This window comes from Xenopus laevis, chromosome 9_10S (genome assembly GCF_017654675.1).
Source record: "Xenopus laevis strain J_2021 chromosome 9_10S, Xenopus_laevis_v10.1, whole genome shotgun sequence".
NCBI classification, from domain to species: Eukaryota; Metazoa; Chordata; class Amphibia; order Anura; family Pipidae; genus Xenopus; species Xenopus laevis.
This window is the reverse complement of record NC_054388.1, coordinates 69,785,746-69,801,679: the sequence shown is the minus strand read 5'-3', so window position 1 is coordinate 69,801,679 and position 15,934 is coordinate 69,785,746. Positions and strand designations below refer to the sequence as shown.

General features: G+C 34.9%; 1 protein-coding gene across 13 annotated transcripts in view; it reads left to right on the top strand.

Annotated features, from left to right (window-relative positions):
• The window catches only part of LOC108702272 (titin), a 197,731-nt gene that overhangs the window by 109,988 nt on the left and 71,809 nt on the right, over positions 1-15,934 (top strand). For all 13 annotated transcript variants that reach the window (XM_041578271.1, XM_041578274.1, XM_041578272.1 and 10 more), the window contains 33 exons: positions 1,517-1,783; positions 1,870-2,139; positions 2,419-2,697; positions 2,794-3,202; positions 3,310-3,434; positions 3,550-3,816; positions 3,905-4,174; positions 4,277-4,579; positions 4,677-4,979; positions 5,067-5,254; positions 5,440-5,554; positions 5,650-5,934; positions 6,025-6,176; positions 6,260-6,407; positions 6,961-7,138; positions 7,226-7,347; positions 7,443-7,730; positions 7,826-8,122; positions 8,216-8,402; positions 8,606-8,721; positions 8,809-9,108; positions 10,109-10,408; positions 10,587-10,692; positions 11,402-11,598; positions 11,682-11,987; positions 12,092-12,370; positions 12,451-12,750; positions 12,839-13,141; positions 13,228-13,602; positions 13,999-14,301; positions 14,456-14,755; positions 15,193-15,489; positions 15,590-15,874. In XM_041578271.1, the coding sequence (XP_041434205.1) occupies positions 1,517-1,783; positions 1,870-2,139; positions 2,419-2,697; positions 2,794-3,202; positions 3,310-3,434; positions 3,550-3,816; positions 3,905-4,174; positions 4,277-4,579; positions 4,677-4,979; positions 5,067-5,254; positions 5,440-5,554; positions 5,650-5,934; positions 6,025-6,176; positions 6,260-6,407; positions 6,961-7,138; positions 7,226-7,347; positions 7,443-7,730; positions 7,826-8,122; positions 8,216-8,402; positions 8,606-8,721; positions 8,809-9,108; positions 10,109-10,408; positions 10,587-10,692; positions 11,402-11,598; positions 11,682-11,987; positions 12,092-12,370; positions 12,451-12,750; positions 12,839-13,141; positions 13,228-13,602; positions 13,999-14,301; positions 14,456-14,755; positions 15,193-15,489; positions 15,590-15,874 (8,220 nt within the window). The remainder of the gene's footprint in view (positions 1-1,516; positions 1,784-1,869; positions 2,140-2,418; positions 2,698-2,793; positions 3,203-3,309; positions 3,435-3,549; positions 3,817-3,904; positions 4,175-4,276; positions 4,580-4,676; positions 4,980-5,066; positions 5,255-5,439; positions 5,555-5,649; positions 5,935-6,024; positions 6,177-6,259; positions 6,408-6,960; positions 7,139-7,225; positions 7,348-7,442; positions 7,731-7,825; positions 8,123-8,215; positions 8,403-8,605; positions 8,722-8,808; positions 9,109-10,108; positions 10,409-10,586; positions 10,693-11,401; positions 11,599-11,681; positions 11,988-12,091; positions 12,371-12,450; positions 12,751-12,838; positions 13,142-13,227; positions 13,603-13,998; positions 14,302-14,455; positions 14,756-15,192; positions 15,490-15,589; positions 15,875-15,934) is intronic.

Genomic DNA, 15,934 nt, shown 5'->3' with positions numbered 1-15,934 from the left:
TCAAGCAGAAAATGAGGTTGGCCTGTAATATACCGTAAGCTGATGCTACAAGGCTGATGATTAAATTCTGATGCTAGTTGCACTGGTTTCTATGCTGTCATGTAGTAATTATCTGTAGTAAGTACTTATCAGCCTTACATTGTGACATTTCTATTCTGTAAATACTGTATATTGTGAGTTGGTCCCTAAGCTCAGTAACTGACAGCAGCGCAGAGCATGTGCAATGAATCAGCAAAAAAGAAGATGGGGAGATACTGGGGCATCTTTGGAGACACAGATCTTCACTGCTAAAGGACTTTGGCTGCCTTGGGCTGGTACAGAAGCCAAAAACAATAATAAAGCCAAATAATCTTCAGTTCTCCTTTAATCCCCCAGAGAGAGTAATTTGCACTATGGGGGAAATGTAATTAAATTCACAAAGAGCAAAACTTTGCAAAAAAAAAAATTTAATTACGCATTGCGAACCTTTGACACCTGCTCTGCATTTTTTTAAAATATTTTGTTGCAAAAAAGGTTTGCAATTGAGGAATTTTATTGCATACAATGCGAACATTTGCAAAAGCAATTTGGTCTCAAACTTTGCAAGAAAGTCATTCAGGTTTTTAATCAGTCAAAAATGGTACAAACATGGTCGCTAATGTTCTTAAGTGTCTTTTGCTCTAAAGATACATATTAAATTCCCCCTTTTTAGTCTTAGGGGCAGATTTATCAAGATGTCAGTTTAGAGCTTAACACTTTGGGGATTATTTACTAAGGTTCGAATGGTAAATTCAAATTTCAAAACTCACAAACTCACAAATTCGAATTTAAAACCACAAACTCGACTTTGAATTCGAATGCAAGATTTATCACACGTTGAGCCTGGAAACAGTTCTAATTCAACCATTCTCCACCTAAAACTTACCGAGTTCATGTAGAAGTCAGTGGCAGAGGACCCTTGAACTATTTGATATTAATAGTAGTGATGAGCCAAATTTTTGCCAAGTTTCATTTAGAAAATGACATCCCATAGACTCCAATTTCACACGTCAAAATATTTTGACACACAACATTTTTTTTCTCCCATTGGAGTCTATGGGTCGTATGGCAAAAAAATTTTGATGCGCAAAAGTTTTTATTCCCAGAGGAAGTTTGGATTTGACTTGATTTGAATTTGATCCAAATTCGATTTGAGTTTTAGACATTACATTTTTTCATATATAACATAGAATTGTGAAAAAATCTAATTTATTAGAGTTTAATAAAATTTACATTACTTCGACCTTTGATAATAACCCCCTTTCTATTCATTCCTAAGGAAATTTAAGAAGCGTATTTATCAATGGGTCAATTAATAGAAAGTGGGTGGATTTTTTTGTGGTGAACTCTTAACTCACATTTGCCCCTTAAAATGTTTCCTACAGTATATACATGAAGGAAAGTAGACAGCTGGAATTCTGGAGGGAAATGCAGTATTGGAAAAAAAATGTTTTTCATCTAGCTCATACTCATATGCTTATTCACTTTATGTATTTAGAGGAAGAAGCTGTTTTCATCAAAAATCTTCCTAATATTGAAGCATCTGAATCAGACAATGTGAAATTGATTTGTGAAGTATCCAAAGCTGGTGCTGATGTAGCCTGGTTTAAAGGAGATAAGGAACTACCAGATGGTGGACAATATGAACATGTTGCAGAGGGTAGAAAAAGGATCTTGATCATTGCTGGTGTTCATCTTGATGATGCTGGTGAATACAACTGCAGACTGCCAAATTCCAGGACAACTGGTAATCTTACAATAAAAGGTAAAATTTTTGCAACTGAAATTATAATATAGTCATTCAAACCTTTTTATAGGATAAATGATGATAAAACATTTTCTACATTTTAGAACTTGCTGCTGAATTTATCTCCAAGCCACAAAATATTGAGGTACTGGAGGGAGAAAAGGCAGAATTTATATGTTCAGTTTCAAAAGAAACTTACAATGTGCAGTGGGTCAAGAGTGATACAGTTATCGAGTCTGGAGATAAGTATGACATAATTTCCGATGGCAAGAGAAGAATTCTGATTGTTAAGAACTGTGTGCCTAAAGAGGATGAAGGAGAATATGCCGCCATGGTTGGGTCTTCTAAAGCACCTGCTGAATTGACAGTAGTTGGTAAGCATTCACATGTAGTCTACTGTTATTTAAAATCTATTTTAATGCAAATGTTCAAGTTTATGACTTTATACAAGGTAAACAGGGAGGAATTTTAATAATGTTATTCTAAGTTGTATTGCAACTGGCAAAATTACAATACAAGGTATAGGTATGTTGATAGTCGAACAAAAACTTCAGATTTAATATGAGGGCATAAGCTCAATTGTATGGAAATGTACAGTATATTATGATCTCACATTCAATTAAAACCTAAAAATTACAAATTGTGTTTTACAGAAAAACTCAGGATTATAACTCCCATTAAGGACCAACAATTGAAAGAGGGACAAGAACTTGTCTTCAACTGTGAGGTCAACACAGAAGGAGCCAAAGCCAAATGGTTTAAGAATGATGAAACTATATTTGACAGTTCAAAGTATATAATGGTTGCCAAAGATTTAGTTTATACACTTAGAATCAGAGATGCACAAATGGATGACCAAGCCACTTATTCAGTGTCCCTGACAAATCAAAGAGGTGAACAAGTCAAGTCTTCAGGTGTTTTAACAGTCCTAGGTAAGTAGCTACAACAGACTTAATAATAGCAATTGTAGTGTATCTTTATTATATGCTAAAGAACATCACTATACATTTTTTTCATTCTTATCACAGAAGAGGATCTACGAATTGTTGAACCAATTGCAGACATTGAAACAATGGAGAAGAAATCAGTTTCTTTCTGCTGCAAAGTGAACCGTCCAAATGCACCAGTCATGTGGATGAAGAATGGCCAAGAAGTTGTACTGGACAAAAGAGTTTTGTACAGGGTTGACAAATTCAAGCATTCTCTAATTATCAAGGATTGTGGCTTTGTGGATGAAGGAGAATATACTGTTGTAGCTGGACAAGACAAAGCTGTTGCAGAACTTATCATCACAGAGGCCCCAACAGATTTTGTTCAGCATCTGCAAGATCAGACAATTATTGAATTTGAAGATGCTGTTTTTACTTGTCAACTTTCCAAGGAGAAAGCCACTGTGAGATGGTACAGAAATGGAAGAGAACTCAGGGCAAACAAAAAGTATGTCAACACTTATTATATTTGATGTTATTTTGCAAACATAAGTTCACCATTCTTGCTTTAAATGTTTAGTATTGTATATTTACTTTCTATATTTTCATTTCTAGATATCAATTTGAGAAAGAAGGTAGCCTTCAAAGACTTATTATTAAAGATTGCAGACCAGAGGATGAGTGTGAATATTCTTGTGGAGTAGATGAGAGGAAATCTACAGCCCGGCTCTTTATTGAAGGTAAGACAAACCTATGCATCTTGAGCATCAACAATCTAAAAATCATTGATATTTTTGGTTTACCAGAAATTATAACATATATTTATATACTGGCTTTGCCTTCTTTGTATTCTAGAAATTCCCATAGAGATTATCAGACCACCAGTTGATGCATTTGAAGCCCCTGGCTCTGATGTAATCTATGAAGCTGAACTAAATAAAGACAAAGTAGAAGTCAAATGGCTGAGAAACAACATGATCATCGTTCAAGGAGACAAACATCAAATGATGAGTGAAGGAAAAGTGCACAGACTTCAAATCTGTGAAATCAGACCACGTGATCAAGGCGAATACAGATTTATTGCCAAGGACAAAGAAGCTAGAGCAAAACTTGAATTAACAGGTACTGTACTACATTTTGCTGTAAACCTCTGCCCAATATCATTCTTTCTGCTCAGAATTGTATATTTACTAAACATTTTTATCAACAGTTGTGCCAAAAATAAAGACTGCTGATCAGAACATTGTGATTGATGCTGGAAACCCATTAACAATGTCAGTGCCTTATGATGCCTACCCAAAAGCTGAAGCTGAATGGAAAAAGGATGATGAGACATTGTCAGATGTACATGTTGATACTACAGCAAACTCCACTAGTTTCCATATTACTGAATCAAAGAAAACAGACAGAGGCAGATACAAGATCATACTGAATAATAAACATGGCAAAGCTGAGGCCTTTATTAATTTAGAAGTCATTGGTAAGACTTTTTATTTAGTTATGTAAATTATTTTTAAAAGGTTGATCAGTGATGAAAAGAATGCCTGAGTTTAAAATCTAATACATCTTCATTTAAACTTAGATGTTCCTGGACCAGTCAGAAACCTAGAAATTATAGATACATATGATGGAGAAGTCAGTCTTGCTTGGGAAGAGCCAGAAATTGATGGTGGCAGTAAAATAACTGGATATATTATTGAAAGGAGAGATATAAAGCGGAAGACGTGGGTGCTAGTCACAGACCATGCTGACAGCTGTGAATATACAGTCACTGGACTTCAAAAGGGAGGAGTAGAATACCTCTTCCGTGTAAGCGCAAATAACAGAGTTGGGGCAGGTGAACCAGTAGAAACAGACAAACCTGTTGAAGCAAAGAGCAAGTTTGGTGAGTTGGTTTACAACATTTTTTTTTCATTCCACCAAAAATGAGGTTTCCATATTTGCAATCATAATCTCATATTCATAAACTTTTTTGTTTACAGATGTTCCAGGTCCGCCTCTCAATGTAGATGTTTGTGATGTTAACCGATTTGGTGCAACAATAACCTGGGAACCACCAGAGTATGATGGTGGATCTGAAATAACTGCATACATTGTTGAACTACGAGACAGAGCGTCTATAAAATGGGATACAGCTATGATAACCAAACCTGATGAGCTTGGTGCTACTCTTAATGATGTTGTGGAGAACAAGGAATACATTTTCAGAGTCAGGGCAGAAAATCAGGCTGGAGTTGGCAAACCAAGTGCTGCTACACGAGCTGTGAAAATTAGTGACCCTATTGGTATGCAAATCAGCATGGTTCATAGAAAATAAAGATGTTATATGTGTTCGGTTAAATACAATATTATACTTTTTTTTTTTTCTACAGAAAAACCAAATCCTCCAATTAATCTTACTCATTCTGACCAAACTAAGTCATCTGTTCAGCTTACATGGGAGCCTCCACTTAAAGATGGTGGCAGCCAGATTCTAGGATATATTATTGAGCGCTGTGAAGAGGAAACAGATACATGGATTCGCTGCAATATAAGACTTGCTCCTGACCTAACATACAAGGTATATTATTATCAAACTAACCTTTTATTTCCTATATTTCCCCCCTTCACATAAAGAATACTGCAGAAATAATACTGATTTAAATTTTTAATAAAGTTTTAATATTCTGAGCCTGTTCCACAACTATTATTTGGTAATTATTTGTTATAAAGCCAGTATTTTTATCAGTTTTATTTTTATTGTAGGTAACTGGATTGAAAGCTGGAGCCAGCTACTATTATAGGGTGTCTGCAGAAAATGGAGCTGGTGTTTCTGACCCAGCTGAAAGCCTTGGACCTCTCACTGCAGATGATTCTCATTGTAAGTAATCAAACAACATTTACAATCGTATTAATAATGACGTACTAGTATGTATGTATACAACAATATTAACAATGACATGTATTTTATTTTAGCTGAACCAACCATGGATCTAAGTGCTTTTAAGGATGGACTGGAAGTTATTGTTCCAGAGCCCCTGAAAATCTGTGTACCAATAGCAGGTTATCCGGTTCCAACAGCCAAGTGGTCAGTGAATGGCAATGTTCTAGAGAGCAATGAGCGTGTTAAAATACAGACCAACCATGCTTTTGTGGAACTTGTCATTTCTCCAAGTGAGCGTCCTGACAAAGAAATTTATACACTAGAGCTTGAAAACACTGTGGTATCAGTATCAGGCAAAATCAATGTCAATGTTATTGGTAAGTTCAGAATTATTTACCCACCTTACTACGTTTTTGGTTAAACAAATGTTTCTGGAAGTGTTTAACGCTTTGTAAAATGCTTCTTAGCTCGCCCAAGTGCTCCAAGAGAACTGAAAGTCGGGGAACTTACAATAAATTCTGCTAATTTGTCTTGGGAGGCCCCAGAGAATGACGGTGGTAGCCCACTGACAGGTTATTTAATCGAAAAGCGAGAAGTCAATCGCAAGACATGGGTAAAGGTATGCAAAATTATGCCCTAACAACTGTGCTTAAATAGTGCACTAGTTGACTATGTAGTCATTTTGGGTCATTTGTTTTTTAGGTCATAGAAAATGTTATTGATCAAGAGTTCACAGTATCTGATCTTATACAAGGCAAAGAATATATCTTTAGAGTTTCTGCTTGCAACAAGTGTGGACCAGGAGAACCTGCATACATTGATGAGCCAGTAAACATATCTGCACCAGCCAGTAAGATCTATCATTTCAATTTTCAATTTTATTTAATTGAGATATATATATTGTATCAAGTAGTTGAGACAGAAGTATTATTCTGTGGTTATCCAGTGAAAGAAGAACATGAAGAACATGTATCTAATTAATTCAGTAATCTCTCAAACAAAGATCACTCTAATTCTTTATAGGCTATATACAGGAAAAAAACAATTTAATTTTTTACAATAATATGTATTGAATAGACAGGTTTATGAGTGGGTCCAAGCAGCAAGAAGTACTTCACAACTATTTGAAAATCCTCCTTGTATTAAGAATGATTTTATTTTAAAATTTTATGTGGTAATGTCAATAATTTTAACTTTATGTGTAATTCATACAGAGCTCCCAGCAGACGTGTATAACCTGTTAGGTAAATGTAGTATAGTGTAAAAGCAAAATAAAATAAATGCAGCACAGGGAATGAATGCTCTTTAACCCAATAGAAAAACTTCTATTTAAGTTTATATTCAAGCTTCTATTCAACATTTTTGTAAACTTTTGTTTAATGCTTTAATTTTTTCTACTAAAGCTGTTCCTGATCCACCTGAGAATGTTAAATGGAGAGATCCATCTTCCAAGGGAATTTTCCTCACATGGGAAGTACCAAAATATGATGGGGAGTCAAGAATTAAAGGCTATATTGTGGAGAAATGTCAGCGTGGCACAGATAAATGGGAAGTTTGCGGTGATTCAGTTATAGAAACAAAGTAAGTATAATAAATAATGTGAAAAGCTAGGTGAAAAACACAATGTGCTTTATGCACTAAATGTGGAAAATACCTTCTTTTTAACAGATACCAAGTGACAAATCTCACGGAAGGACAGTGGTATGCATACCATGTAAAAGCTCTTAATAGAATAGGTGCCAGCAAACCAAGCAAGCCAACTGATGATATTTTGGCAACAGATCCACAAGGTTGGTGATGATTTGTTTGTTTTATCAGTCAAAAAATTGCTATTAATTCACAAATTCAATAATTATAACTTTATCCTTATCCTTAATTAAAACAGAGCCACCAGAAATTTTCCTTGATGTTAAACTAATTGCTGGCATAACAGTTAAGGCTGGAACTAAGATTGAATTGCCAGCTACAATTGCTGGGAAACCTGAGCCTAAAATTACATGGAACAAAGCTGATACTCTTTTGAGAACTGATAAGAGAATAAACATTGAATCCAAACCTGGGCATTCTACAGTCATAATTACAGACAGCACAAGAAGTGACTCTGGGACATACATAATTGAAGCAATAAATACTTCTGGACGTGCTACAGCAGTTGTTGAAGTTAATGTATTAGGTATGCTTTTAATTATGTAATTGTAAAATATATTGTGAAATGTAAACACAGCCTTTGTTAATTTGACAAAATCTAATTGTTCAATCTGTGTACAGATAAACCTGGACCTCTAGCTGCATTTGACATTTCTGAAATTACCAATGAATCGTGTGTCTTGACATGGAATCCTCCTAGAGATGATGGCGGCTCAAAAATAAGCAACTACATTTTGGAACAGAAAGCTGCAGACAGTGAGATCTGGCATAAGTTATCATCAACCATCAAAGAGACAAGCTTCAAAGCCACCAAACTGACCCCTCTAAAGGAATATGTCTTCAGAGTCAGTGCTGAAAATATGCATGGCATTGGAGAGCCAGTACAATCAAATTCAATAATTGCTAAATACTCATTTGGTAAGAAGTGGATAATTTGTATGGCATATGAAATATAATATATTTATTTAAAAAAAGCTACAATATTCCAAGTTTCCTGTAAACCTATTACAGATCCACCTGGTGCACCAACTAACCTTGAACCTTCAGATATAACTAAAGATTCAGTGAATTTGACATGGAATGAACCAGATGAGGATGGAGGAAGTCCTATAACTGGTTATTGGGTGGAAAGGATGGATCCAGAAATGGGAAAATGGGTTAAATGCAACAAGACTCCAGTGAAGGATCCAACCTACAGGTAAATGTCTGCAAGGGAAAGCTAATAAGCATGTTTAAACCATAATGCAAATATTATGTTCATGATGAAAGAAAATATTGATGTAATTAAAATGAGCCAAAAACAAACAAAACAGAAATCATTTTTCATTTCACAGATTTATACTTTGCCTGTATTGAGAAATAAATGCTGTACTGAACTATCTATAATTTATTTTGAAACAGGGTTAAGGGCCTTACCAACAAGAAGAAATATCAGTTCCGTGTCTTAGCAGAAAATCTTGCTGGGCCTGGTAAACCAAGCAGACAAACAGAACAAATCTTAATCAAAGACCCAATCGGTAATTTTTTCCCATGTACTTGATTAGTTAAATGTTTCCTTCTTCCTAAATAAGAGTAATCTAATGTATCTGTTTGTTTATGGATAGATCCACCTTGGGCTCCAGGCAAACCAACTGTTAAAGATGTTGCTAAGACATCAGTATTCTTAAACTGGCTAAAACCAGAACATGATGGAGGTGCAAGGATTGAGTCATATGTCATTGAGCTGCTGAAGACTGGAACAGATGAATGGGTCAGAGTAGCTGATGGTATTCTAAGCACAGAGCACTTTTTGAAGGGCCTTATGGAGACACAAGAATACTCCTTCCGTGTACGAGCTGTGAACAAGGCTGGAGAAAGTGAACCTAGTGAACCAAGCGATCCAGTTCTATGCAAAGAAAGACTAAGTAAGTGTTCAATGTAAAATATACAATTCCAAAAAATCTATCCTTTTACACTGGAAATCAATTGACCCCCCAACTGTTGCCTTTTGGAGGGGACAGGTTAACAATATCTTGCCTTACCAAAAATTGGTTTATATAACTAGGGGCTGACCCAAAAAGTTTGAGGGCATTTGGGGCGCTTGGTTGGAATATGAAGACACCCACTAATATTGTGTTTTGCATGAGAGGGTACTTTAACTGATGGCTCCACTTATAATATGTGTCTTTTTATAATTTTCTCTTCATGTCTATGTTTGTTATAAAAAATGCAAAAATAAAAACTTTTAAATTTTTATATATATCTATATATATATATCTATATATATCTATATATATATATATATATATATATATATATATATATATATATATATATATATATATATATATATATATATATATATATATATCTATATATATATATATCTATATATATATATACATATATATATATCTATGGGTATGGGTAAGTTTTAATTCTTTATGGATTAAAGTTTGCAACATCAGTGTGATGGGTTAATTATAGTCGCTGAACATATGATGATACATATCCGCAATCAGTGCTGTGTGTTTCCCGCCAGTGTGTGTATTTAAACAATGTTCATTGTCTGTTTAGCTACTTTGAGAAAGGCTCTGGAAGAGCCCAAACGTTAGTCCATGCTCTTTAATAAATCATTTTTTTTTTTTTTTTCTAAGACCTGTGAGTGCTGATCTCTCTTTTGCTTTATATATATATATATATAGATAGATATATACAATTCCAAAGGGAGGCTTGAAGATAAGATTGAACATTAATTCTGGACTTAGCTTACTTATAATACCTTACAAACTTAAGTATCTGTCTAAAAAAATATAAATGATCGCCTATGGATAACTGTGGTTACTGATATATTTATATAAATCACTAAAGTATATTTGATTCTTGACATTTTACTAAAATTTTACTAAAAAAATTTATTCATAGATCCTCCTTCCCCACCACGCTGGCTTGAAGTCATTAATATCTCAAAGAATAAGGCAGATCTAAAATGGACCGCCCCTGAAAGAGATGGTGGGTCACCAATTACCAATTATATTGTAGAGAAAAGAGATGTGAGACGCAAAGGCTGGCAAACAGTAAATACCACTGTTAAGGACATCAAATGCTCAGTCACACCATTATCAGAGGGTTCTTTATATGTGTTCCGTGTTGCTGCAGAAAATGCAGTAGGACAAAGTGACTACTGTGAACTTGAAGATTCTGTGCTGGCCAAAGATACCTTCAGTAAGTTATTGTTTTGTGCTTTTGTCTTATATTAATATATAAAAATATAAACTTGAGTATGTGTATTTTTGTTATTGTTAATTAAAAATATACATTTAAAAATGAATTTAAACTCCAGAATTACTGCAACAAGCATATACATCTTTGGATTAATCATTTTATTTATTTTTTTTTTCAGCTACACCTGGCCCACCTTATACAGTTACTGTGCTTAAAGTAACAAAGAGACATGTTGAACTGAAATGGGAAGCTCCAAAGAACGATGGAGGAAGGCCAATTCAAAGGTATTTTAACTACTTTTTAATTTATTTTCAGCAGAGGAGTCTTTACAACAATAAGGTGTTTATATGTTTACAGACATCTGCACTGAAAAATCATTTTTTGATAGGATTTCACAAATTTTGTACCTGGCCCTGTAAACTATAACAATCAATCCAGCTTGAAAGCAATTAATAGTAGGTGTTATCAGCACTAGTGCAACCTTTGCAACTTTTATGATATTATCACTATGGGTCTATAACTTTTTGATGTTATCGATAAAGTCAGCATGGGTTTAGAACGTCCTCAGTGTAATAGACTAAGTTGATCATGCATTTCACAGTAATTGCCTGAAAGATAAAGCCATCATTAATCATGACAGACAATTAGGGACAAATTTACTAAGGTTCAAATGGTAAATTTAAATTGGAATTTTTGGTCAAAACGAGTTTAAAACCACCAATTCGAATTAGAATTTCCGTGTCGTTCCTATTCGTTCTAATGTTAGGCGTTCAAGTTTTTTCATAAATAACCTCCCAATTGAGTTGTGAGTGCACTCAAATTTATTAGAGTAAAAAAAATTCACATAAAGTTAAACCTTTGATAAATAACCCTCTTAATGGAATACAAATATGCATACTTTACTATATTGTCAACAGCAGTAAAATGTTTAGAAGCATGCTTTGTTGATTCTTTATAGCACTATATCTTAGCATTGTTTTGTTGCATTTACAGATATGTTATTGAAAAGAAGGAAAAACTTGGCACACGCTGGGTGAAAGCTGGAAGAACATCTGGTCCTGACTGTCAGTATAAAGTAACTGATGTTATTGAAGGTACAGAAGTACAATTCCAGGTGCGAGCAGAAAATGAGGCTGGTGTTGGACATCCAAGTGAGCCTACAGATATTTTGGCCATTGAAGATCCAACAAGTAAGTGAAAACTTTCTAAAAGTGTAAAAATATACTGATCTGAAATTCTGGAAACTAATACTATTATTCTTTTTCACTTCCAGGCCCCCCATCATCACCTCTAGAGTTACATGTTACAGATGCCAGCAGAAATCACATATCTATTACATGGAAACCGCCAGAGAAGAATGGCGGCAGCCCCATTTTGGGATACCATATTGAAGCCTGCCCAGCTGGCACCGAAAAATGGATGAGATTAAATTCTCGCCCAGTTAAAGATCTGAAGTATAAAGCAGAAGAAGGAATTATACCTGATAAAGAATATATCCTGAGAGTTAGAGCAGTTAATGCAGTTGGTGCTAGCGATCCATCTGAAATCTCTGAGAATGTTTTTGCTAAAGACCCTGATTGTGAGTTAATGTTTCTTTTATTTCTTATCTCATTGTGTAATTTATTCCACTCTCTGAAAACTACAGTATATGTAATTTGTACACTAAATGTATTTTATTTGCAGGTAACCCAACTATTGATTTGAAAATGCAAGATCTGATTGTTGTGGAAGGTGAGAAACTCACTATTCCAATTACATTTAGATCTGTACCAGCACCAAAAATAAGCTGGCATAAGGATGGTAAAGAAATTAAAATTGCTGACAGAGTGACACATAAGAGTGATTATGTCTCTTCAACTCTGGAGGTTGCAAATGTTGTCCATGGAGATGCTGGTGTGTATACCATCACACTGGAAAACAAAATTGGTTCAACAACAGGCTCAGTCAATGTAAAAGTTATAGGTAAGTATAAACTTTATATAATTCTACATTTTCACTTAAATTAGAGACCCATACTTATTGCTCTTACTTTTATTGCAAAGGTTTACCTGGGCAGTGCAAAGATATTAAAGCCAATGATGTTACCAAGAACACTTGCAAAGTTTCCTGGGAACCCCCAGAATATGATGGTGGAACTCCAATATTGCATTATGTACTTGAGCGCAGAGAAGCTGGAAGAAGGACATACACACCTGTGATGTCTGGTGAAGACAAACTAATCTGGAATGTCAAAGATCTTATACCTAATGGAGAATACTATTTTAGAGTTAAAGCTGTAAATAAGATTGGTGGTGGAGAATACATTGAAATAAGAAATCCTATAATTGCTGAGGATGCAAAGCGTAAGTAATGATGAGAAATGTAGAATTGTAAAATTTGGGGTTTTGTATCTTTACTTACAGGAGACTTTTACTTGTTAATTATTGACAGAGCGCCCTGACCCTCCTGTTGATGTTGATACTCATCATCCAACTTCAAAGTCAATAACACTGACCTGGAAACCTCCTCAGTATGTTGGTGGATGTAAGATTATGGGATACGTAATTGAAAAGATTGCAAAAGGAGAAGAGAGATGGGAACGATGCAATGACTCACTTGTTCCTTTGTTAACATACACTGTAAAAGGTTTGGAGGAAGGGCAAGAATATCAGTATCGTGTGCGTGCAGAAAATGCTGCTGGAGTTAGTGAACCCTCTCGTGTTACTCCTGGAACAAAAGCTGTAGATCCTATAGGTAAGCCTGTAATCATACGAATGTTTTAAAAACAATCTTTCAAAAAAAAATAGACCTTAAAATAATTATTTTTATTTTTCAATTAGATCCTCCAAAGGTTTTCCTTTCAGGAGCTCTGCAATCAGGACTTACTGTTAGACAAGGAGAAGAAATTATGCTGAGAGCAAACATAAGTGGCTCACCTTATCCAACTATCACATGGCTCAGAAATGATGAAGTTATTAGACCAGAGGAAATGAAAAAGAGAATTGAAAAAATAGAACCTAAGAGGAAAAAGGAGGCTGTTGAGGATGTACCATTCTATCTAAGTCTACCAGAGCGCATGACTGTAGACAACAGCAAACAAGGAGGATCTGAATTGTCTGTTAGAGATTCACTTCGAGATGACCATGGAACATTTACCATTAAAGTGGAAAATGATCATGGTGTAGCAAAGGCTACATGTGTAGTAAATATATTAGGTAATAAAATATGTTCATTACCTCACAAATACCTGTTCATTCCAACTTTACATTATCATATATATATATATATATATATATATATATATATATATATATATATATATATATATATATATATATATATATATATATATATATATAAGGCCTAGGGTTGGGCCAAAACGTCAGGTTGGAGTTCTGAAAATAAAGATTAATTTTATTTTGTGAGTGCGGATCCTTTTGGACATGGATTGAGAATTTTGATGTTTCTGCACCCAGGCACATATAAGGATTTTTTCGAGAGTGCCGGTAGCCAACAGGATTATATATATACATATATAATAACATGTATAACATTACAAATCACTTAATATACAGTATGTTTTATCCACCAAATATGTGCTCCTTTTCTAGACACACCTGGTCCACCAGTAAACTTTACCTTTGATGAGGTTAGGAAAAACTCTGTTATCTGTAAGTGGGATCCTCCCTTGGATGATGGTGGAAATGAAATCCTAAACTACGTCTTGGAAAAGAAAGATAATTCTAAGGCTGAAATTGGCTGGGTTGTTGTGACATCTACATTAAGGCACTGCAAATATCCTGTTACCAAACTTATTGAAGACAAAGAATATATATTCCGTGTATCAGCAGAAAACAGATTCGGACCTGGACCACTATGTGTTTCTCAGCCTCTTCTGGCTAAAGATCCATTTAGTAAGTCTCCTTCACTTTATAAATGAAGCTATAAACTATTAAGCTTAAAAATCCATACGAGTATTGAAAGAAATCTGAAGATGTACTGCATACTATATCTGCATCTTTAAAGAAAAACTATATACTAAATAATATTGTTATTGCATTTTTGCAGCTCCCCCTGAGGCACCAGAAAAGCCTGAAATTGAAGATGTTACAAGCAACAGCATGTTGGTTAAGTGGAAAGAGCCAAATGACAATGGCAGTCCAATTTTAGGTTACTGGGTTGAAAAGCGTGAAGTCAACAGCACTCACTGGGCCCGTGTTAACCGAAACCTTCTCAATTCACTTGAAGTTCGATCTGAGGCTCTTTTAGAAGGGCTCACCTACATCTTTAGAGTTTGTGCAGAGAATGCAGGAGGTCCGGGGAAGTTCAGTGTACCATCTGATCCCAAGACAGCACAGGATCCTATATGTAAGTCCCAAATCAATAGTCATTTAAAGGTGTTCATCTTTTAATTAACTTTTCATATGATGTAAATATTTATGTTCTGAGAGATTTGCAATTGGTTTTTATTTTGTAGTTTTTCAGCTCACCATTTCGGCAGCTATCTAGATGCCAGGGTTTTATACCCTTTCAACCAGGAAGTGGTTGAATCAGAGGCTGAAATATGAATAGGAATATGTAATGAAAAGTAACAATAACAATAAAGTTGTAGCCTCAGAAAGAATCTGTTTTTGTCAGATGGGGTCAGTGACACCCACCTGAAAGCTAGTAAGAGGCAGAAAATATAGGCAAATAATTAAAAAACTATAAAAATAAATAATAAAGACTGATTGCAAAGTTGATAAGAATGGGACAGTTGCTGATGATGAGGTAATTAAAATGAATTTTCTTATCTTTCCTATAAGTGCCTCCTGGACCACCAATTCCAAGAGTAATTGATACAAGCTCATCTGCTATTGAAATGGAATGGGATCCTCCACTTTATAATGGCGGCGGAGACATTAGTGGTTATTATGTTGACAAACAATTAATGGGTACAAATGATTGGTCTCGCTGCACAGAGAAGCCCATTAAGATTCGCAAATACACTGTTAATGGAATTAGAGAAGGAGCTGATTATAAAATTAGAGTAATTGCCATGAATGCCACTGGTGAGGGGCCTCCGGGTGTAACAGAGCCTATCACAGTTCTAGAACCTCAAGGTATTCTTTTAAATTAACTTTAAATTACATTACATATACTGTATTATTATTCTAACTAGTCATATACTTAATATTTTGTTTTGATATTGTTTCCTCTAAGAACCCCCAGTTGTGGAACTAGACCTGTCTGTAAGAGATGGTATCCGGATTCTAGCTGGACAAACTCTTAAAATACCTGCAACGGTGTTTGGACGCCCTGCACCTAAAATAGAATGGTCCATAGACGAAGGAGAACTGAACAAAGAGAAGGCTGTAATTACAAATGTTGGACATTTATCTGAGCTGGCCATTGTAAATGCAGAGAGAAAAGATCATGGAAGATATATAATAACTGCCACAAATGAGAGTGGAACCAAATATGCAGCAACAAGAGTGGAGATATTTGGTAAGTAAAAAGAGAACTATTTTGTCCTGATAATATGTACTGCATAATTTTTGGTTCTTG